This window comes from Nyctereutes procyonoides, unplaced genomic scaffold (genome assembly GCF_905146905.1).
Source record: "Nyctereutes procyonoides isolate TBG_1078 unplaced genomic scaffold, NYPRO_anot_genome, whole genome shotgun sequence".
NCBI lineage: Eukaryota > Metazoa > Chordata > Mammalia > Carnivora > Canidae > Nyctereutes > Nyctereutes procyonoides.
Genome location: NW_026575125.1, coordinates 58,915,160 through 58,939,321, shown reverse-complemented (window position 1 = coordinate 58,939,321; position 24,162 = coordinate 58,915,160). Strand labels below are relative to the sequence as shown.

Genomic DNA, 24,162 nt, shown 5'->3' with positions numbered 1-24,162 from the left:
TATTATTTTTTACATAGGGGAATTGATATTTAATGAAAATAGACTATGACACAAAAACTAGAAAGAGACCGGCACTTGGGCGGCTCAGTGGTTGAACATCTGCCTTTGGCTTAGGGTGTGATCCCCAGGTCCTGGGATAAAGCCCCACATCAGGCTCCCCGCAGGGAGCCTGCTCCTCCCTCTGCCTCCGTCTCTGCCTCTCTCTGGGTCTTTCATGAATAAATAAATAAATAAAATCTTTTAAAAAATTAAAAAGACAGAAATACTTCCTTACAACCTTAGTTTCGTGCTCATCTCCCAAATAAAATAATAAAAAGATGGTATTTGCTGTCTATAACCTGAAAGTTAAGTCCTTGTCTTAGAGTAATAAAAGATTTAACTTTTAAAATGTCATGAAAAAACTTTGAAAAATAACTTTTGATGTCTGCTCTGTTCACTGCATATGGCACAGTTCCTGGGACACAGGAGGTATTCTACAATCTCTTGCCTGTTTACTTTTAAGAATATTCAGTAATATTGTGTATTTCTTTCCTGCTTTTACTTTTTTCATCTTGATTTGAAAAACTTTAGGGGCAGAATGAGGGTATAATATAGCTAACAATCACGTGGCTAGGTCCAAATTTTCTAGAATATTACACAAACAAGGTGGATTTCCAGGACTTCTAAATGACTGGGGGAAAAAAACTGTCTTAACAACTTTAAGCCATTTTGGACCAACCCGCAATGGTTTACAACTGCGCATGCGCATGCGCCCTTGCAGCCGCATTAAACGTTTCATATTTACATAAATGAAAGGGGCGGTTAATCAACCTTAGCGGACCAATGAAAAACCACCAGATTATCCTTTTTCTATTGGCTAACGGAGACCAATTAGAAGTGAACCATCTTTTAGCGTGCCTCTAGCAGTAGAGCGTCGTGACGTAACGTGAAGGGTCGCCCAGTAGGGCTGAGCTGGACCAATGAGGAGGGGTAGTGGGCTGGTTTGCCTGTTCTCACGCCCAATACACAGACACAGCCCGAGGCAAGTTTGGTTTCTCGGAGAGAGAGGAGCGAACATGGCAGCGCGTTGGTGGCTTTGGTGTGTCTCCGCGAACATGGCGGTGGCGCTGCTGCTCAGTTACGGGGTTCCCTCAGCCTCTGCTCAAAGAAAGAAGGAGGTGAGGACGATGTTTCCAACACGGCTTTCCCCAAAGAGTGGGGCTTGAGAGGGTCGGTACTCCTTCCCATCCCCTTTCCTCATTGGTTCCGTCTTTCGGTGGCTCCGGTTTCACCGTTTTTAAGAGTTATGGAGTTTGTGAGAGAAGAAACTGTAACTCCTTGTCTTCTAGGAAGGTAGAGTCTGAGAGGGTGGGGTAGGTGACAACCTGGTTTCTATAGGCCTGTGCATGCACATAGCTGAGAGTTTTGACACTACTTTGAGCTTGGGCCCCACCAGGTGGTAGGAGAAATTTGACTCTAGGTCCGGCGGGGGTCGGGTGGGGTAGAATATCTTGAATCTTTCTGCTGTCAGTAGATGCAACTCCCTTATAGACGTCTAAGAGTTCTATGTTTGTGACATTTTCGCTTCAGGAATGTGAGAGTTAAGCTGAAAAGCTAAAGTATGCTAGATTTATGACACTGTCCAAATAATTGATTCAAAGCAATTTACTGGGATGGAAGCTTTTTAGCCATTTTCAGTCATTTACCAATATCAAACATGCCAGGCACTATTGTAGGATCTTGGTATGCATAAGTGAACAAAAAACTAAGATTCCCTCTGTGGAATTTACCGGCTATGGCAAGTAGAAGAGATACAATATTCTTACCGTTAAGCGATCCAAACAAAGGTATTTTAACATTGTGTTTTGAAACATGACTTAGAGCTTTAGAGATTACTAACAACTATTTATATTATTTATGCTCCCTAATTTAATGGATGAAGAAAACTGAATCCTAAGCTTACACAGTTACTTGTTGCAGAACAAGGACTACAACCCTAGGTCGGTCAGTCTTATGCTAGTTCCCGTACATTTTGTACTTCCTCTAGTACACACCTGTACACGCACTTTTAAAATACCATTTAGGCATCTTGGGTGCTTGTCAACTTGAGCTGAACTTAAAGGAACCTATACTTTCTGTTTCTGAATATTTGTACTATAAGATAAGAAAAAAAAAAAGCCGGCAAATTAAAATGAGTTAATAAGTTGGAAGAGTAAAATAAAAACATACCGTTTGCAAAGGTATAGTGAAGTGAACAGGCTTTTTTTTCAGAGGATTCCAAGACATTTTTACATGGGTAACAAGATATAGAGCAATGCTTTATATTTTAGATGCCTTTTATGTAAACCCCCCCCCCACAAAACCACCTATATATAAGTTCATATGTATGTATAGAGAAACTTTTGTGAGGATACACAACAGTCTTAACAGTGGCTATCTCTGGGTAGTTGGGATTGTTCATTAGAACACTTTCACTTTTTACCTCATGTGATGGTGTTGTCTGAATTTCTACAGTAACCACTTTTTATAAATAAGAAAACTGAAGGTTTTTAAACAACTATTTCATCCAGTTTAATTACATTTATTCATTAAATCTTTCATTGGAATAGAAGCAGAAGGGCCTAGCAGAAGGTAGACTATTTTAAAAAGGAATCATCAATAAATTATATGCTTTAAAACAGTTGATTTTATGTTAGGTACACTTTATCTCAATAAAATAGTTTTAAAGAGAATCAGGGCAGCCCCGGTGGCTCAGCAGTTTAGCGCCGCCTTCAGCCCAGGACGTGATCCTGGAGACCCGGGATCGAGTCCCACATCGGGCTCCCTGCGTGGATCTTGCTTCTCCCTCTGCCTGTCTCTGCCTCTCTCTCTCTGTCTCTGTGTCTCTCATGAATGAATAAATAAAATCTTTAAAAAATTTTAAAAAAGGAATCAGATTCTAACTCCTTTCCCATGATGCCCACTTTTCAGACCTTTATCACTCTTACAAATCTATTGCAATACTGCCTAACTGGTCATCCTTGAACCAATCCTTCATAGTATTGCCAAAGATGCTAACATTAAAATCTGAAAACCTTTTAACCCATTTTTCAAAGGATAAAAGGGCTTCTGTAGCCTGACCCTTGTCTGCTTCTTCCAGGCTTATCTCAAGCTCCTTCCTGTACAAGTCATTCTGAATTACCTACCTTCCTTGATATTTCTATATTCTCTTGCAAGTGTCTGTATTTGCTGGACTTCTGCCAGAGTATTTTCCTTCTCTCTCACCCTACCCTCTCATTCACCTGAGGATTCCTACTCTTCAAGTCCTAGCTCAAATATTATCTTTTTCCTCAACCAAGCTTTTCCTAGTCTCCCCCCCAAGTGAATTGAGATGAATTCAGTACATCGTATTGATGAAATTTTGGGATATAGATGAGGTCCGGAACCGACAAACAAGAAAGAATTCTTGAGACGTCTTTGGTGCAAAATGGTGGTTTTATTAAAGCACGGGGACAGGACCCATGGGCAGGAAGAGCTGCTGCCCCGGGCCTGTGAGGGGTGGCTGATTATATACCTGGGAGTTTGGAGGGTTTTTATTTATTTATTTATTTATTTATTTATTTATTTATTTATTATAGTCACACAAAGAGAGAGAGAGAGAGAGAGACAGGCAGAGACACAGGCAGAGGGAGAAGCAGACTCCATGCACTGGGAGCCCGACGTGGGACTCGATCCCGGGTCTCCAGGATCGCGCCCTGGGCCAAAGGCAGGCGCCAAACCTCTGTGCCACCCAGGGATCCCCTGGAGGGGTTTGATGATAGCTGTACTAAGAAATTTTGGAAGCAAGGTTACCAGGACCTTTTTTAAAAAATATATTTTATTTATTTATTCATGAGACACACACAGAGAGAGGCAGAGAAACAGGCAGAGGGAGACGCAGACTCCACGCAGGGAGCCCAATGTGGGACTTGATCCCAGAACTCCAGGATCATGCCCTGAGCTGAAGGCGGACGCTCAATTGCTGAGCCAGGCATGCTGAGGTTTCCAGGACCTCGAGGGCCTAGCTATTGTTGGGAAAAGGTCACTTATTACCGTCTAATAAAACCTGAGTCATGAGACCCTTCAGATGTGTATCAGTGGGCCATGTGCTTGGAGGATGATTGCCAACACGTATCTTGGGGGTTTAGAGATAATGGAAATTTCTAAAGGAAATTTTATATGTTAAAGTAGGCTCCTGGGGGTTGGGCTAAGATTACATTTTGCCCTTAGCAAAGTATTAATGTCGAGGCAGTTGAGTCTGTAGAAGAATGTCCATGTCCCTCTGCCTGTTTCAAGGACTTATCAATGTGCTGCCCTGAGCTAGTCCTCTGTTCCTCATCAATATCATCATTGTTCATATATTAGTCTTCCTCATTAGACAGTGAACATCTCAAATATACTTTTCTTAAAATATAGATACCTTTAAGTTAATTTTTGTTTTCCTGGCATCCAGAAGTACCAAAAAGGTCTTGGATAAACACGAAATAATCTGTTCTTTCACTTGCAGTTTGTTTAGGTTACACAACCTAAAATTGGATTCTCATCAGTAAACAAGGAAATAATATAGATGATGTAGTTTTTATCCCTTTCCTCTGTAACCAAGGATGTTTTAGGCTATTTTTTTATTCATTCACGAGAGACAGAGAGTGGGAGAGACATAGTTAGAGGAAGAAGCAGACTCGCTGCAAGGAGCCCAATATGGGACTCAATTCAGGGATCCTGGGATCACTCCTTGAGCCAAAGGCAGATGCTCAACCACTGAACCGCCCAGGTGCTCCTGTTTTAGGCTATTTTTAAAATATTATTGTGGGGCACCAGGGTTGATCAGTCAGTTAAACGTCCAACTCTTGGTTTAGGCTCTGGTCATGATGCCATGGTCCTGGGATGACACAGCATCAGGCTCCCTGCTCAGCGGAGAGTCTGCTTCAGGATTCTCTCTGCCTCTCCCCCCCTCCACTGTTTTCGCATGCATGCATGTTTTCTCTCTGTCTCAAGTAAAAATAATTTTTTTAAAGAAAGATTACAGTGATACTACTAAGAGACAATTTTAAAATACAGGTGTTCTGTTGTAGAACACTTACAATTTTTGAAAGCATTATTTTTGAAATTCCACGTCTATCCACATAGTAGACATGGCTTTATTTTTTCCAAGATTTTATTTATTTACTAATGAGAGACACAGAGAGGGGGAGAGACATAGGCAGAGAGAGAAGTAGGCTCCCTGCGGGGAACCTGATGCAGGACTCATCCTAGGACCCCAGGATCATGCCCTGAGCTGAAGGCAGATGCTCAAACACTGAGCCATCCAGGTGCCCCTCTAAATATTCCTATTTAAAAAAGACACTTTTGGGGGCACTTGGGTGGTTCAGTCATTAAGCATTTGCCTGTGGCTCAGGTAATGAATGATCCCAGGGTCCTGAGGTCCAGCCCCATGTTGGGCTCCCTGCTCACGAGGAGACTGCTTTTCTCCCTCTCCTCCCTGCTTGTGCGCTCACTTTCTCTCAAATAAATAAATAAATAAACAAACAAACCATTTTTTCATAAATTACTATAATTAAAAATCACTCAAGTTCCTACTGGTTGTCTATTGTGAAATGTAATGCTATCCTACTTATCTGATTGTTTATACCTATAACAGTGTTTTCACCAGAACATTGACTTATTCTCTAATATTTATTCAATATCTTCTACATTGCAGTCACTATGGTTTATGTGCATTATCTATAATCCTCACAATAACCCTGCACAGTAAGTATTAACCCCTTTAGAAAGATGACAGAAGAGGGAACTCTAGAGGCTGAGCTGGGGTTCTATCCATGATCTGACTTTAAACCATATGCTCTCTGATAGCCTACAAAGGCTTCTTTTGCAATGACTTATTTTATTTCATTTTAAAGATTTTATTTATTCATGAGACACACACACACACACAGAGGCAGATACACAGGCAGAGGGAGAAGCAGGCTCCATGCAGGGAGCCTGACACAGGACTCCATCCCAGGTCTCCAGGATCAGGCCCTGGGCTGAAGGCGGTGCTAAACCGCTGAGCCACCCAGGCTGCCCGACGTATTTTATTTTTATAATGAACTATATCCCCCTGTGGTAGAAGGGAATTTGTCCTTGCATCTGGTGTCATTTTAGGAAGGCAGCATGATAAAAATGAAAAATTATGGCTTTTGATAAAATGATCCATGTATCTTGATCTACTTCTGGAAATCTGTAATAAAAAAATAAAATGAAATACGGAAAACAGTGAATGCACATATAATGAAACCTGTTAAAAATAATCATAATAATGCTAGGATGATAGATTCCCTTGCCTCTTCTGCTTTCAAAAAAATTTTTGTAAAGTCTTAAAGAGCATATGTATATATTTTTAAGTTTTTTTTATTATTGGAGTTCAATTTGCCAACATTTAGCATAACATCCAGACTCATCCCACCAAGTGCCTCGCTCAGTACCCATCACCCAGTCACCCCAACCCCCCGCCCACCTCCCTTTCCACTACCCCTTGTTAGTTTCCCTGAGTTAGGTGTCTCTCATGTTTTGTTACCCTCATTGATATTTTCACGCATTTTCTCTCCTTTCCCTTTATTCCCTTTCATTAATTTTTATAATCCCCAAAAGAATGAGACCATATAATGTTTGTCCTTTTCCGATTGACTTACTTCACTCAGCAGAATACCATCGAGGGCCATCCACGTCGAAGCAAATGGTGGGTATTTATCATTTCTAATGGCTGAGTAATATTCCATCGTATTCATAGAACATATCTTCTTGATCCATTCATCTTTTGAAGGACACCGAGGCTCCTTCCACAGTTTGGATATTGAGGACATTGCTGCTATAAACATCGAGGTGTAGGTGTTCCAGCTTTTCACTGCATCTGTATCTTTGGGGTAAATCCCCAGCAGTGCAATTGCTGGGTCATAGGGCATATCTATTTTTAATTCTTTGAGGAACCTTCACAGAGTTTTCCAGAGTGCTGCACCAGTTCACATTCCCACCAACAGTGCAAGAGGGTTCCCCTTTCTCCACAACCTTTCCAACATTTGCTGTTTCCTGTCTTGTTAATTTTCACCATTCTCACTGGTGTGAGGTGGTATCTCATTGTGGTTTTGATTTGTATTTTCTTGATGGACAGTGATGCGGAGCATTTTCTCATGTGCTTGTTGGCCATGTCTATGTCTTCCTCTGTGAGATTTCTGTTCATGTCTTTTGCCCATTTCATGATCGGATTGTTTCTTTGCTGGTTAGTTTCATAAGCTCTTTATACATACTGGATACTAGCCCTTTATCTGATAGGTCATTTGCAAATAACTTCTACCATTCTGTAGGTTGTCCTTCAGTTTTGTGGACTGTTTCTTTTGCTGTGCAGAAGCTTTTTATCTTGCTGAAGTTCCAATAATTCATTTTTGCTTTTTTTACTTTTGCCTTCATGGATGTATCTTGCAAGAAGTTGCTGTGGCCAGGTTCAAAAAGGGTGTTGCCTGTGTTCTCCTCTAGGATTTTGATGGAATCTTGTCTCACATTTAGATCTTTCATCCATTTTGAGTTTATCTTTGTGTATGGTGAAAGAGAGTGGACTACTTTCATTCTTCTGCATGTAGATGTCCCAATTTTCCCAGCACCATTTGTTGAAGAGACTGTCTTCTTTCCAGTGGATAGTCTTTCCTGCTTTGTCGAATATTCGTTGACCATAAAGTTGAGGGTCCACTTCGGGATTCTCTATTCTGTTCCATTGATCTATGTGTCTGTTTTTGTGCCAGTACCACACTGTCTTGATGAACACAGCTTTGTAGTACAAAAGCTGTGTTGTAGTACAACCTGAAATCTGGCATTGTGATGCCCCCAGCTATGGTTTTCTTTTTTAATATTCCCTTGGCTATTTGGGGTCTTTTCTGATTCCACACAAATCTTAAGATGATTTGTTCCAACTCTCTGAAGAAAGTCCATTGTAATGGAATATTACTCAGCCATTAGAAACGACAATACCCACCATTTGCTTCGACGTGGATGGACCTGCAGGGTATTCTGCTGAGTGAAATAAGTCAATTGGAAAAGGACAAACATTATATGGTCTCATTCACTTGGGGAATATAAAAATTAGTGAAAGGGAATAAAGGGAAAGGAGAGAAAATGAGTGAAAATATCAGTGAGGGTGACAAAACATGAGAGACACCTAACTCTGGGAAATAAACAAGGGGTAGAGGAAAGGGAGGTGGGTGGGGGGTTGGGATGACTGATGATGGGTACTGAGGGGGGAACTTAGTGGAATGATCACTGGATGTTATGCTAAATGTTGGCAAATTGAACTCCAATAAAAAAAAAGAAAAGAAAGTCCATGGTATTTTGATAGGGATTGCATTAAATGTGTAAATTACCCTGGATAGCATTGACATTTTCACAATATTAATTCTTCCAAACTATGAGCATGGAATGTTTTTCCATCTCTTTGTGTCTTCCTCACTTTCTTTCAGAAGTGTTCGGTAGTTTTTAGGGTATAGATCCTTTACCTCTTTGGTTAGGTTTATTCCTACTTTTCTTATGCTTTTGGGTGCAATTGTAAATGGGATTCTCTGCTTAATTTATCTTTCTTCAGTCTTGTTGTTAGTGTATAGAAATGCCACTGACTTACTTCTGGGCATTGATTTTGTATCCTGCCACAGTGCTGAATTGCTGTATGAGTTCTATCAATCTTGGGGTGGAGTCTTTTGGGTTTTCTATATATAGGATCATGTCATCTGTGAAGAGGGAGAGTTTTTCTTCTTCTTTGTCAATTTGAATGCCTTTCATTTCTTTTTGTTACCAGATTGCTGAGGCTAGGACTTCTAATACTATGTTGAATAGCAGTGGTGAGAGTGGACATCCCTGTCTTGTTCCTGATCTTAGGGGAAAGGCTCCCAGTGCTTCCCCATTGAGAATGATATTTGCTGTGGGCTTTTCATAGATGGCTTTTAAGAGGCTGAGGAATGTTCCCTCTAACCTTACATGCTGAAGAGCTTTGATCAGGAATGGATGCTGTCTTTTGTCAAATGCTTTCTCTGCATGTATTGAGAGGATCATATGGTTCTTGTTTTTTCTCTTGTTGATATGATCTATCACACTGATTGCTTTACAGTGTTGAACCAGCCTTGCATCCCAGGGATAAATCCCACTTGGTCATGGTGAATAATCTTTTTTTTTAATTAAAAAAAATTTTTTATTTATGATAGTCACACACACAGAGAGAGATTGAGGCAGAGACATAAGCAGAGGGAGAAGCAGGCTCCATGCACCGGGAGCCCGACATGGCATTCGATCCCGGGCCTCCAGGATCGCGCCCTGAGCCAAAGGCAGGAGCTAAACCGCTGCGCCACCCAGGGATCCCCATGGTGAATAATCTTAATGTACTGTTAGATCCTATTGGCTAGTATCTTTTTTTTTTTTTAATTTTTTATTTATTTATGATAGTCACATTGAATGAGAGAGAGAGAGAGGCAGAGACACAGGCAGAGGGAGAAGCAGGCTCCATGCACCGGGAGCCCGACGTGGGATTCGATCCCGGGTCTCCAGGATCGCGCCCTGGGCCAAAGGCAGGCGCCAAACCGCTGCGCCACCCAGGGATCCCTATTGGCTAGTATCTTGTTGAGAATTTTTGCATCCATGTTCATCAGGTATATTGATCTATAATTCTGCTTTTTCGTGGGGTCTTTGTCTGGTTTTGGAATCAAGGTGATGCTGGCCTCACTGAACGAGTTTGGAAGTACTCCATCTCTTTCTCTCTTTCTGAACAGCTTTAGTAGAATAGGTATGGTTTCTTCTTTAAACGTTTGATAGAATTCCCCTGGGAAGCCATCTGGGCCTGGACTTTTGTGTCTTGGGAGGTTTTTGAAGACTGCTTCAAAAAAAAAAAAAAAAAGGAAATGAAGACTGTGTCAGTTTCCTCCCTGGTTATTGGCCTGTTCAGGTTTTCTGTTTCTTCCTATTACAATTACAGTTTTGGTAGTTTGTGGTTTTCCCGAGATACATCGATTTCTTCTAGATTGCCTAATTTATTGGCGTATAGCTGCTCATAATAAGTTTTTAAAATTATTTGTGTTTCCTTGGTCTTGGTGGTGATCTCTCCTTTCTCTTTCATGATTTTATTAACTTGAGTCTTTTCTCTCTTCTTTTTAATAAGGTTGGCTAATGGTTTATCTATCTTAATAATTCTTTCAGAGAACCAACTGGTGGTTTTGTTGATCTGTTCCAGTTCTTCTGGTCTCTATTTCATTGAGTTCTGCTCCAATCTTTATTAACTGTCTTCTCCTGGGTGAAAGTTTATTTGCTGTTCCTTCTCCAGTTCTTTTAGGTGCAAGCTTAGCTTTTGTATTTGAGTTCTTTCCAGTTTTTGGATGGGTGCTTGTACTGCGATATATTTCCCCCTTAGGACTGCTTTTGCTGTATCCCAAAGATTTTGAATGGTTGTATCTTCATTCTCATTAGTTTCCATGAATCTTTTTAATACTTCTCTAATATCCTGGTTGATCCTTTCATCTTTTAGCAGGATGGCCTTTAACCTCCACATGTTTGAAATCCTTCCAAACTTCTTCTTATGGTTTAGTTATAGTTTCAAAGCATTATGGTCTGAAAATATGGAGGGTACAATCCCAGTCTTTTGGTATCAGTTAAGACGTGATTTGTGACCCAGTATGTGGTCTATTCTGGAGAAAGTTCCATGTGTATTCAGTTGTGTTTGAATGTAAAGTTCTGTAAATATCTGTGAAATCCATCTGGTCCAGTGTATCATTTAATGCTCTTGTTTCTTTGAAGATGTGTTTAGAAGATCTATCAATTGTAGAAAGCGCAGTATTCAAGTCTCCAAGTATAAGAGTATTATTATCTAAGTATGTCTTAACTTTGGTTATTAATTGTTTGATATACTTGGCAGTTCCCGCATTTGGGGCATTAATATTCATGATTGTTAGGTCCTCTTGTTGGATAGATCCTTTAAGTATGATATAGTGTCCCTCTTCATCTCTTACTACAGTCTTTGGGATAAACTTTAATTTATCTCATATGAAGATGGCTACCCCTGCTTTCTTTTGAGGACCATTTGAATGGTAAATTTTTCTCCAACCTTTTATTTTCAGGCTGTAGGTGTCTTCATGTCTAAAATGAGTCTCTTGTAGACAGCAAATAGATGGGTCTTGCTTTTTTATCCAGTCTGAAACCCTGCGCCTTTTGATGGGGTCATGAAGCCCATTCACGTTCAGGGTTTCTATTGAAAGATACCAGTTTAGTGTCATCATAATACCTATTCAGTCCCTTTTTTTGTGGATTGTTTCCTTGGACTTCCTCTTTCTTTTACAGAGTCCCCCTTAATATTTCTTGCAGAGCTGGTTTGGTGGTGACATATTCTTTCAGTTTCTGCCTATCGTGGAAGCTCTTTATCTCTCCTTCTATTCTGAATGCGAGCCTTGCTGGATAAAGTATTCTTGGCTGCATGCTCTTCTCATTTAGGACCCTGAATATAGGGATCCCTGGGTGGCGCAGCGGTTTGGCGCCTGCCTTTGGCCCAGGGCGCGATCCTGGAGACCCGGGATCAAATCCCACATCGGGCTCCCGGTGCATGGAGCCTGCTTCTCCCTCTGCCTGTGTCTCTTTTCTCTGCCTCTCTCTCTCTCTCTCTGTGTGTGTGACTATCATAAATAAATAAAAATTAAAAAAAAGGACCCTGAATATATCGTGCCAGCCCTTTCTGTCCTGCCAGGTCTCTGTGGAGAGGTCTGCTGTTAACCTAATAGTTCTCCCCATAAAGTTTAGGGATCTCTTGTCTCTTTTTGCTTTAAGAATCTTCTCTATCTTTGGAATTTGCAAGTTTATCTATTAAATGTCATGGTGTTGAACGGTTTTTATTGATTTTAGGGGGGGAATCTCTCCATCTCCTGGATCTGAATGCCTGTTTCCCTTCCCATGTTAGGGAAGTTCTCAACTATGATTTGTCCAAATACACTTTCTGGTCCTCTGTCTCTTTCGGTGCCCTCTGGAACCCCAAGTAAAGTAGATTTTTTTTTTCCTTCTGAGGCTGTCATTTATTTCCCTTAACCTATTTTCATGATCTTTTAATTGTTTTTCTCTTTTTTCCTCAATTTCCTTCCTTGCCATCAACTTGTTTTATGTCACTCAGTCACTCATTCTTCTACCTCGTTAACCCTTGTCGTTAGGAACTCCAGTTTGGATTGCATTTCGTTTAATTGATTTTTAATTTTGGCCTGATTAGATCTAAATTCTGCAGTCATGAAGTTTCTTGAATCCTTTATGCTTTTTTCTAGAGTCACCAGTAGCTTTATAATTGTGCTTCTGAATTGGCTTTCTGACATTGAATTGTAACCCAAATTCTGTAACTCTGTGGGAGAGAGTACTGTTTCTGATTCTCTCTTTTGTGGTGAGTTTTTCTTTCTAGTCATTTTGCTCAGTGCAGAGTGGCTAAAAACAAGTTGTACTGGAAAAAGGAGAAAAAGACAGAAAAAAGGGGGGGACAAACAAAAAAACAAGGAGGGGTATTCTCTGATTCTATGTACTTTAAGTCCTAGGCTTCCCCTGGAACTTTCCAGCGCTGCTTGGTCAAGAACTTGCTCTTCCCCTCTCCTTCCAGCTGGTCTTCTGGGGGAGGGGCCTGCGGTGCTGATTCTCAGGTGTGTGCACCTGGTGGTGCTACCCTGCGCCCTGTCAGTTGCACGGCTCAGTGGGAGCTGTTTATCCTGGGAGGCCCCTGCTCCCTGGCGACCCTGCTCAGTCCCAGGTACAAGGTGACACCAGGAGGAACAACAACAGTGGCGGCGGCCAGCTCTCCAGCCCTAGAGTCAGCTCCAGCAGTAACTACCGCAGTTCCAGTCCTTAGGGGCCTGGCTGCTCCAGGGGCGGGGGGCACTGATCTGAACAACTCAGGGCCGCCCAGTGGCCAGAATGTCCTTGCTGCCCTTTCTCCTCCTGGCCTCCACCTGTCCCAGGGGGAGCACTGGATCTTGGGCTGTGTCCCCGGGCGCCCTGGGCTCCAGGGTCTGTGCCACTGGAATAGTGCTTCTGGAGCTGCTCAGCCCCCTCTGTGCGGAGCAAGAGCATATATGTTAATGCAGCACAAGTGATCCTGAGCCAGTTGTTTACTGAGTCTCATTTTTCTTATCAGTAGAATGCAAAGATGCTTATTTTCATATTGTGAAAATTAAGTGAGGGCTGTGAAATGTCTAATGCCATAACTGGCAAGTAGAAGACATTAGATGAATATTAGAAAATATGATTGTGTTCCTCTGTGGTAGTAAGATATTTTTTGGTTGATCTTTTTGTGATGTTTTTATGAGCATTCAGAAAATAGAATTATTGCATATTTTGACAAGGCGGGTTATTGTTGGAAAAACTTCTACAGGGCAGCCCGGGTGGCTCAGCAGTTTAGCACCGCCTTCAGCCCGGGGTCTGATCCTGGAGACCCAGGATCAAGTCCCATGTCAGGCTCCCTGCATGGAGCCTGCTTCTCCTTCTCTCTCTCTCTCGTCTCTCATGAGTAAATAAATAAATAATCTTTAAAAAAAAAAGGTCTAAAGAAAAGAAGGAGAAAGTTCTACATTTTCTGACCTTGCTTTGAAAGCTGACAAATGAAATTGTGACATGTGCAAAATCTTTGTGATTCTTTTTTTTATGATTTATTTATTCATTAGAGATACCGAGAGAGAGGCAGAGACACAGGCAGAGGGAGAAGCAGGCTCCTGCAGGGAGCCTGATGCGGGACTCGATTGCAGATCCTGGGATCATGCCCTGAGCCACAGGCAGACACCCAACCGCTGAGTCACCCAGGCATCCCAATCTCTGTGATTGTTTAGAAAATACCTTATTACTAAGAACCAAAAGTTTTGGTTCTTCATTAGGCAGTGACACAATAGTTTAATTTCATTCTTCCTGTTTGTATTATATGTATCTAAGTTAGCTCTAGCAAACTAGATTAAGTCAAAACAACGTAATAGCAGTTGCAAAACAAATTAAGATACCCCCTAAAACTAATGCATCCAGGAGAGGGGACAGAGTATATTTTAACCATGTCTGGAAAGTAGGTACACTGAGGATGGAGCAGCTAACATTTAAGGATTAAAAAGTGCACTCTTGGGATCCCTGGGTGGCGCAGCGGTTTGGCACCTGCCTTTGGCCCAGGGCACGATCCTGGAGACCTGGGATCGAATCCTACATCGGGCTCCCGGTGCATGGAGCCTGCTTCTCCCTCTGCCTGTGTCTCTGCCTCTCCCTCTCTGTGACTATCATAAATAAATAAAAATTTAAAAAAAGTGCACTCTTTTCTGCTATCGCCTTCAGTCATTATCTGCCAGAGGTTTCCATATCTGTTTAGTCTCTTAATTTGTCTCACTCTTTTTTTAAGATTTTTATTTATTATTTGACAGAGAGAGAGAGAACACACAAGTAGACAGAGTGACAGGCAGAGGGAGAGGGAGAAACAGACTCCACACTGAGCTGGGAGCCTGATGCGGGACTCGATCCCAGGACCCCAGGATCATGACCTCAGCTGAAGACAGATGCTTAACCTACTGAGACACCCAGGCACCCCAATTTGTCTCACTCTTAATTTAAGGATGGAGTTGGAAATGTATTACTTAAGAAAGAGTCTTATTTTACTAATGTCTGAAAACTAGTGGGTGATTAAGAAAGCTAAAAATTCCAAGAATTTTTTTTTTTATAAATAAATCCTGACAGTATAGAATACAGATACAATCAAATACGTTTGGGAGGGGGGAAGGAAGGTGCATTTTAGGGGAATTCAAACTGGTGATGTTTAGTTTATTACTTCTGAAATACAAAAGAAATCTTAATGGCAGATCAGATTTTAGCTTTAAATAATAATGGATTCCTGTATGCTATTTCATGAGAGATATTCAGAAGCAGTAGGAGAATTTGTAAGTATTAAGACTTAATCTGGTTTGCTAGAGCTAACTTAGATAAATAGCACGCAAGCAGGTAGAATGAAATTAAACTAGTGTGTCATTGCCTTTTCTTGGTCCTCTTAATCCTTCATAGGCCTAATATGCTAACAGAATTAGATATATTAATTGAATTCCTATTGGGATTATTTTGTGGTCATAATAATTAAAATGTTTCAAGAAAATGGAGAATTCAAGCTTACCTAACTTTGCTGGTATTTTAATTGTGAATAAGATTGCTCTTTATTTGGTTTTATTTGAATAGAAAATAAATAATGTAGTCCAAGAAAGGGGGAAATTGATTGTAAAAGTCCATCCTTATGTATTTAATGTTTTTCCATAGCAAGTCTATTTTGTTTTGAATAAGTATATCTAATGCAAATAAACTGGATGGATATATTTTCTTAAATGTTTAGTAAAATTATTATTGGAAAAAGTATTTGCAATAGGAGTTGTTTCCAAATCAGTTGCTTTTTTAGTTGCTGAATAATTCATTTGATAAACCTCTAACTTTTCTGTACTATAATCCTTTGTTGTTCTTACTAATTAAAGTATTAAATAATAAATAAAAGGACATGAAGGGTAATTGCAACATTTTATTCCTTTACTTTTGAAGGTTGTATCTTTGGAAGATAAAAGGATATCTGGGGAATGCATAGTGGGACTATGCAGAGTAGATACTGTAGAAAAACAAAATTTTTATTTCTCAGCCATAGCTTTCAGTACTCAAACAATGGGCTCTTGATAATGGATGAAAGCTTCTCTAAGGAAGAAGGTTTGTCAATACTAGAGATTTACTCCAATCAATAAAGCTTTCAACTGAAGAAAAGTGAAATTCCTTTATAAAACAATATACTAGTGAAGACAGAGGACTAATGAAAGAAGTGTCTAGGACCTGTACTCTAAAAACTATAAAATAGGGACGCCTGGGTGGCTCAGCGGTTGAGCGTCTGCCTTCAGCCCAGGGCGTGATCCTGGAGACCCAGGATTGAGTCTCACATCGGGCTCCTTGCAGGGAGCCTGCTTCTCCCTCTGCTTGTGTCTCTGCCTCTCTGTGTGTGTCTCTCATGAATAAATAAAATCTTTAAAAAAAAACTATAAAACATCGATGAATGAAATTGGAGACGACACAAACAGATGGAAAGATATTCCATGCTCATGGATTGAAAAAACAAATATTGTTAAGATGTCCATGCTACCCAAAGCAATCTATAGATTTAATGTAATCCCTATCAAACTACCAAGCATTTAGCACAGTGATATGTGTGTATATATATATATATGTGTGTGTGTGTCTATATATATGTATATATGAAATGTTATTCAGCCATAAGAAAAGAATAATCTTACCATTTGCAGCAACATGGATGGAGCTAAAGAGTATAATGCTATGTGAAGTAAGTCAGAGAAAGGCAAATACCATATGACTTCATTCATATGTGGAATTTAATAAACAAAACAAAGGAAAAAAAGACAAGCCAAAAAACAGACTATTGACTATAGAGAACAAAACAGATGGTTACCAAAGGGAAAGCGGAAAGTGGAAGGGGGAATGGGTGAAATAGGTGAAGGACATTAAGAATACACTTATCTTGATGAACACTGAGTAATGTATAGAATTGTTAAATCACTATATTGTACACCTGAAGCTAATATAACACCATACTGGAATTTTTAAAAAGTTACCTCAGAATTATTAAGATGTTATATTTGAGTTAACTGAAATATATCACATTCTTCAATCATTCCAGGAAGATCAGGTCGTGGTTTATTATTAGGAATGACGTATTTTTTTCTTCTTGTTCATCTTTTTTCTTTAAAGATTTTATTTTTATCATTCATGAGACACACACACACACACACACACACACACACACACGGAGAGAGAGAGAGAGGCGGGGGGGGGGGGGCATAGTCATATGCAGAGGGAAAAGCAGGCTCCATGCAGGGAGCCTGATGTGGGACTTGATCCTGGGACTCCAGGATCACGCCCTCGGCTGAAGGCAGGCACTAAACCCCTGAGCCACCCAGGCATCCCTTGTTCATCATTTGAATAGCTTAATGTTTACTTAATTTCCCTATGTTAGACATAGATATTTATTTAACATGTAGTCCCTCCCCATAAGAATGAGAATGTAGAGCAGTAGTTCTGAAACTTCAGTGTATTCCATAGTGTAGTGGTTATCACATTCGCCTCACACATGAAAGGTCCCTGGTTTGAAACTGGGCAGAAACAGCTTTCTTGGCGGCCTGGTTTCCGTAGTGAAACTTCAGTATATATAAAGAATCACTTGGTTTACCTGTTAAAATTTCATATTCTCAGAACCTACTCTAGACCTACTGAATCAGATTTACTGGAGGATGAAACCTGGAAGTCTTAACACGTAACTGGCTCCTTTATACCAACCACACTTGGAGAAACATGGGTCTAGAAAGTTTATTATGCTGGAAGCTTGCTCTGGGAAGTTTTGGTTTACTTTATTGCCACGCTTTTTTTTGTATTCTGATCAGTACTAAATTAAAAAATTGAATATATAATAAGATTATAAAAACTTAAATCATACTGTGAAAATTCTTTTAAGTGTACAACAGTGGTTCTCAATAAAGGAGGAGGGGAATTTTACTCCCTGGGCCTATCTGGCAATGTCTGGAGACATTTTTGGTTGTTGTAGCTGAAGGTAGAGGTACTACTGGTATCTGGTGGGTGGAGATCAGGGATGCTGCTCAACATCCTACAATGTGCAGGACAACTCCCAACAACAAAGAATTATCTGGCTCAAGATGTCAGTATTGCCACTATTGTAAAACCCTGGTTTAGAGTGATCTGTTTCCTCAGTATCATTGTTCCACAAATCTTGTTAATTACTTGCTATACCAATCTTTTGAGAGTGTATATCTTTCTCTATGGGCTTAGAGTTTATATTTGGTTTTCCATTTGTGCACATAATCATTTTATGGCTCTTACTGCAATTATTTTGTATCTACTACAAAACTAATTTTGGTTCTAGGTCTAAGAATTCTTTCCCTATCCCATGATCCTTAAATGTTCTCTCCTAATTGTTTTCCTAAAAAAAATTTTTTAAGTAAGCTGTACACCCAGTGTGGGACTTAAACTCATGACTCCAAGATCAAAAGTCACATGTACTACTGACTGAGCCAGCCAGCTGCCCGTTTTTCTTCTTTCCTAAAATTTTTATAGTTTTCATTTTTATGTTTAAGTATGTGATCCAGTTTGAGTTAATTTTTGAATAGAGTGTAAAGTTTAGTTCAAGATTCACATTTTTGACTATGGATGTCCAGTTGCTCCAGCACTGTTTGTTGAAAAGGCTATCCTTCCTTTAGTGAGTTTTTGCAACTTTATGAAATATCAATTGGCTCTACTTAATGGAGGTCTGTTTCTGGGTTCTCATTTCTGTGCCATTCATTCATGGGTCTATTCTTTCATCAGTACCACTCTGCATTGCTTATTAGAGCTACATAGTATGCCTTAAGATCAGGTAGAGTAATCCTCCCATTTTATTCTTTGTTTTCAAGATTGTTTTAACTATTTGTTTTTTTATATGTGCGCTTTTTTGGGTTTGGTTTGGTTTTTAGAAGCAAGATCTTATACAAAACTAGCTGATTGGTTTAACTCAACATTCTTTGTAATCTTTGGCAAATGAAAGGTTTTCTGACTTTATATTTTATTTATTAGTAAATAATAATTCATCTCAACAATATATCTGATTAAACTTAATCATGAAATGATATAATTTTAAGAATCATTATCATTATCAGGCTCAATTATCAGATTCTATTTTTAGGTCACTCACAGTTTCTGTTACCTCTGCTTGTTAGTCTTGGTTTAAGTAAGTTGCCTCGTTAAAAGGAACTTCAAATGCCATGCTGAGAGCATTAATGCTACGCTCCTTCCTTTTTTTAGATGGTGTTATCAGAAAAGGTTAGTCAACTGATGGAATGGACCAATAAAAGACCTGTAATAAGGATGAATGGAGACAAGTTCCGTCGCCTTGTTAAAGCCCCACCAAGAAACTACTCCGTTATTGTCATGTTCACTGCTCTCCAACTTCACAGACAGTGTGTCGTGTGCAAGTATGAACTTTCAACTACACTTTAAAATTAAATAACATAAACTTTTGACCGTTTCTCTATCCCAGAAGATCCGAATTAGTTCAGTGGGTACATAAACAATTATTGTATATACCTTACTTAGGATGACTGTAGTAACATATATTGCCCTTTTACAGTCATTTCTTGGTTGCCCACATTAGTAGGGGGAAGAAAGAACAAGGATAAAGTATTGTGGTAGCCATAATAGGAATAACTTAAAAAGTGAATAATCATCATACAAATTGGTATCAACTTACATAAATATATGCCAATGGGATTGATGTAGTATTTTATTATTTGTAAATGCTTTCAGTTTCATATTCTTATTTTATACAATAACCCCAGAAGGTAAGTAAAACAAATATTCTCTCATGAAGAAATAGGTTCCAAAACCTTTTAACTGGTTTACCCAAAGCTAGAAATAATTATTAATGCAAATGCAATAATGGTAGCTACATTACAGATTTGGAATTACAAGAGAACAGTTTTAGAAAATAAAGATGTGTGATTTTGAAATGTTTTCTTTTTTTATATTATTTTGTAGTGATTATAAAACTTGGAAATGGAGGCTAATCTCACTTAAACTTTCATCAGACCATGCTTTATTGATTTGATCTTACTGTTTCTGAATTATCTTAGGAACAGATTGATATTTCTTTAAAAAAAGGACTTTGGGGATGCCTGGGTGGCTCAGTTGTTGGGTGCCTGCCTTTGGGATCCAGGATCAAGTCCTGTATCAGGCTCCCTGCGAGCCTACTTCTCCCCCTGCCCATGTCTCTACCTCTCTTCCTCAGTCTGTGTCTGTCATGAATAAATGAATAAATCTTTTTTTATTATAAATTTATTTTTTATTGGTGTTCAATTTGCCAGCATATAGAATAACACCCAGTGCTCATCCCATCAAGCGCCCACCTCAGTGCCCGTCACCCAGTCACCCCCACCCCCCGCCCACCTCCCTTTCCACCACCCCTAGTTTGTTTCCCAGAGGTAGGAGTCTTTCATGTTTTGTCTCCCTTTCTGATATTTCCCACTCTAAATGAATAAATCTTTTTTTAAAAAAGGGCACTTTACATAAAAGGGCAACATTTCTTTAAACAAAATTTAAAATAGTGGGTACTAAAAAATAGAATAGCTTTTGCTTTTTGGTGTTTTTTTTAACTTACATCAATATGTGTGATCTGAGAATTCATTTTAAATGAAATGACGAAGCTACCCTGTGAAGAACTAATTTAATAAAATCTTGAAGTCTTTTCAAATTCTGACAGCCTGGGCCTATGTGAAGGAATAGACAATTTTTTTTTTTTAGAATATGCATTATGATACCCCAAGACTTGCTAACTTTCCATAAAGGATTTTCCCCTCAGAGGTAGAAGATAGTTAAGGTATTTGATCCCAGAGTACTTATTTTTGGGCACCTATGCTGGATAGCAGGTATTATGCATAAACTTAAAATCTAGAATTACTCTTAATTTAGTCTTTTCACTCAGCAATCAAGAATATACAAAAATGTTAGGGAACAAACACAAACTCCTTCATAATTCTGTATTAAATGCAAATTCATGATATTTTTATTGACCTAAGTTTTTATTAGTATCTTTATATAAGATGAAATTTAAAATTAGCTCATATTTTCCTAAACACACTCAAAAAATAAAAAATTGGGCAGCCCGGGTGGCCTTCGGTGCAGGGCGTGATCCTGGAGACCTGGGATTGAGTCCCACATCAGGCTCCCTGCATGGAGCCTGCTTCTCTCTCTGCCTGTGTCTCTGTCTCTCTCTTTTTTTCTCTCTCTCTCTCTGTCTCTCATAAATAAATAAAAATCTTTAAAAAATTAACAGTAATGTGTATAATACTATGTATTTGGTGCTATCAGGATGAGAAGTATAAGATGCCCTACCCTTATTATATGGCTAGTGAAATGAGTTCCACACATGAAAATTTAGCAATATAAAGCAATTTCAATTAAGTACCAAATGGATTATGTATATAATAAATACTACAAAATTTCAGGGAGAACATATAACAGGAAGATTAAGGTTGGCCTAATGGAAAAGAAAGGATTTGTATTAGGGCTAGACAGATGGATCAGATTTAGATAGAAGTATGATATTTTGGTTAGAAGTAAAGATGTGTGCAAGAATACAGAGATCATGGTAAATAAAGTGCTGGAATTAAAAGATCCTGTTTTATATTGATTAGTAGTAAGGCTACATAAAAGTTAGATGCCTTATTGGAACTAGGTGATAAAAAATACTTGAGGGACGCCTGGATGGCTCAGTGGTTGAGCGTCTGCCTTTAGCTCAGGGCAAGATCCCACAGTCCCGGGATCGAGTCCCACATTGGACTTCCTACATGGAGCCTGCTTCTCCCTCTGCCTATGTTTCTGCCCCTCTCTCTGTGTCGCTTATGAATAAGTAAATAAAATCTTTAAAAAAAAACTTGAATAACCAGTGAAAAGGCTTGGAGACTGTTCTGAAGGTGGTAGAAAAGCAACAATAGTTTTTGAGAAGAGTAGGAGTTTCAGGAAAGTAGTAATTATGAAGATTGTTGTATATTGCAGTGTAAGAAGGATTGGAAGAGGAGAAACTAGAGTCAGTATTTTAATATTCTAATGTCAGATATTAAGGATCTGACTTTAGCTGATAGCAATGAAAATAAATAGGAAGAGATGGAATTAAAAGATAATCACAAATGAAAAATTATCAGATCTTAGAAACTGAAAACATATGGGCAATAAGGGAAAAGTCAAACATGATTCGAGGTTTCAATCTCAATTCTCTAGATTCTTTCGCACTAAGAATTCATCTGACTGTATTTTCATTTACTAAATAATAGCATGTTATATGATAGATTTATAAAATGGATTACTCTTATAGTTTACTTTCTCTGGAAATACTTCAACCTTGTCTTTGAACACCTAGAAGTAATTTAAGGTATTAAAAAGCTGTTGTACAATTAACTGGATTTTTCCAGTGACTACTTAAAGAGCTTTGAAATAAGAAGCACAAAGTATGAAGCTGAGTCAAGTAACTACCTTCTGTTGGAATCCCCAACACTTAGGATATGGCTTCTTTTATGCCAAAACAATGACAGTGTTTTCCAGAGTTTGTCCTGACCCTTTCAGCAGAGCCTTACTGGTGTTTCTCTGTCTCTGTCTGTCTCTCTCTCTCAAAATATTTCTCCCGTTGGAAACACTGCTATTGCTTCTTTGGCTCTGTTTCACTGCTGATAAACTAGATTGCTGTTAAAAAATGTTTTATATGTTCATAAATCTGATTGTATCCAGGCAAGCTGATGAAGAATTCCAGATCCTGGCAAACTCGTGGCGATACTCCAGTGCATTTACCAACAGGATATTTTTTGCTATGGTGGATTTTGATGAAGGCTCTGATGTATTTCAGATGGTAAGATCTTTGGCTTATTTTACTAAGTAGGGATAAGTTAACTCTAGATAAAGTGGAATATATTTTTTTTCAGTGGTCACAAGAAGTTTTATTTATGTATTCCTTGTTATCTAAGTATACTGGGTATATAATTCATATTGCTTTCAGGTACACAGCATAGTGATTTGACACTTCCATACATTACTTAGTGCTCAACATGGTAAGAGTAGTCACTATCCATTACCACACAATATTATTACAATATTTGACTATATATCCAATGCTATATTTTACATTTTTGTAACTTATTTATTTTATAACCGGAAGTTTGTTCCTCTTAATCCCCTTCACCTATTTTGCCCAACCCCCCATTCTTTCTGGTAACCACAGGTTTTTTCTTTGTATTTCTGAGGCTGTTTGTGTGTTGTTTTTTAGATTCCACATATAAGTGAAATCATATAGTATTTGTCCTTCTCTGTCTGATGTATTTCACTTAGCATAATACCCTCTAGGTCCACCCATGTTGTCACAAATGACAAAATTTCATTCTTTTTTTATGGCTGAGTAAGAGAGAGAGAAAGGGGATCCCGGGTGGCTCAGCGGTTTGGCGCCTGCCTACGGCCCGGGGCATGATCCTGGGGTCCCGGGATCAGGTCCCACGTCAGGCTTCCTGCATGGAGCCTGCTTCTCCTTCTGCCTGTGTCTCTGCCTCTCTCTCCCTCTCTCTGTGTATCTCATGAATAAATTAATAAAATCTTTAAAAAAAAGAGAGAGTGTGGGCAGCTCGGGTGGCTCAGCGGTTTAGCATCGACTTTAGCCCAGGGCCTGATCCTGGGGACCTGGGATCGAGTCCCACAACAGGCTCCCTGCATGGAGCCTGCTTCTCCCTCTGCCTCTCTCTCTCTCTTTATCTCTCTCGAATAAATAAATAAAATCTTTAAAAAAGAGAGAGAGAGTGTGTGTGTGTGTGTGTGCACGTGCACACACATATATACACATATACGTGTACACCTTTTTTATCCATTCGTCTATAGATGGGCATGTGGTTGCTTCTGTATTTTGTCTGTTCTCTGCCATAAATCGGAATGCATATTTTTTCTAATTAGCATTTTCATTTTCTTTTTTTTAAAGATTTTATTTATTTATTCATGAGAGACACAGAGAGAGACAGACATAGGCAGAGGAAGAAGCAGCCTCCCCACAGGGATCCCGATGTGGGACTTGATCCCTGAATCCCAGGGGTCACGTGATCCCAGAATCACGCCCTGAGCCAAAGGCAGACGCCCAACTGCTGAGTCACCCTGGCGTCCCAGCATTTTCATTTTCTTTGGGTAAATACTCAGTAGTGGGCGGCCCTGGTGGCTCAGCGGTTTAGCGCCGCCTTCTGCCCAGGGCGCGATCCTGGAGACCCGGGATCAAGTCTCACATCCAGCTCCCTGCGTGGAGCCTGCTTCTCCCTCTGCCTGTGTCTCTGCCTCTCTCTCTCTCTCTCTCTCTCTCTCTTTCTGTGTGTGTGTGTGTGTGTGTGTCTCTCATGAATAAATAAATAAAATCTTTAAAAAATAGTAGTATAATTCCTGGGTGATGTTATATTTCCATTTTTAATGTTTTGAGGAAGTTCATACTGTTTTCCATACTGGTTGCACCAATTTATATTTCCACTAGCAGTGCACAAGGGTGCCCTTTTCACCACATCTTCACCAACATTTGTTATTTCTTTTCTTTTTGAT

The 24,162-nt window shown here is 39.4% G+C and overlaps 1 protein-coding gene across 3 annotated transcripts in view; it reads left to right on the top strand.

Moving 5' to 3' along the window:
• Positions 1–959: 959 nt before the first annotated feature.
• The window catches only part of MAGT1 (magnesium transporter 1), a 67,457-nt gene continuing 44,254 nt past the window's right edge, over positions 960–24,162 (top strand). For 2 of the 3 annotated variants that reach the window (XM_055338696.1, XM_055338695.1), the window contains exons 1-3: positions 960–1,157; positions 18,862–19,031; positions 22,336–22,453. In XM_055338696.1, the coding sequence (XP_055194671.1) occupies positions 960–1,157; positions 18,862–19,031; positions 22,336–22,453 (486 nt within the window). The remainder of the gene's footprint in view (positions 1,158–18,861; positions 19,032–22,335; positions 22,454–24,162) is intronic. The other variant, XM_055338697.1, reaches the window with a different exon arrangement.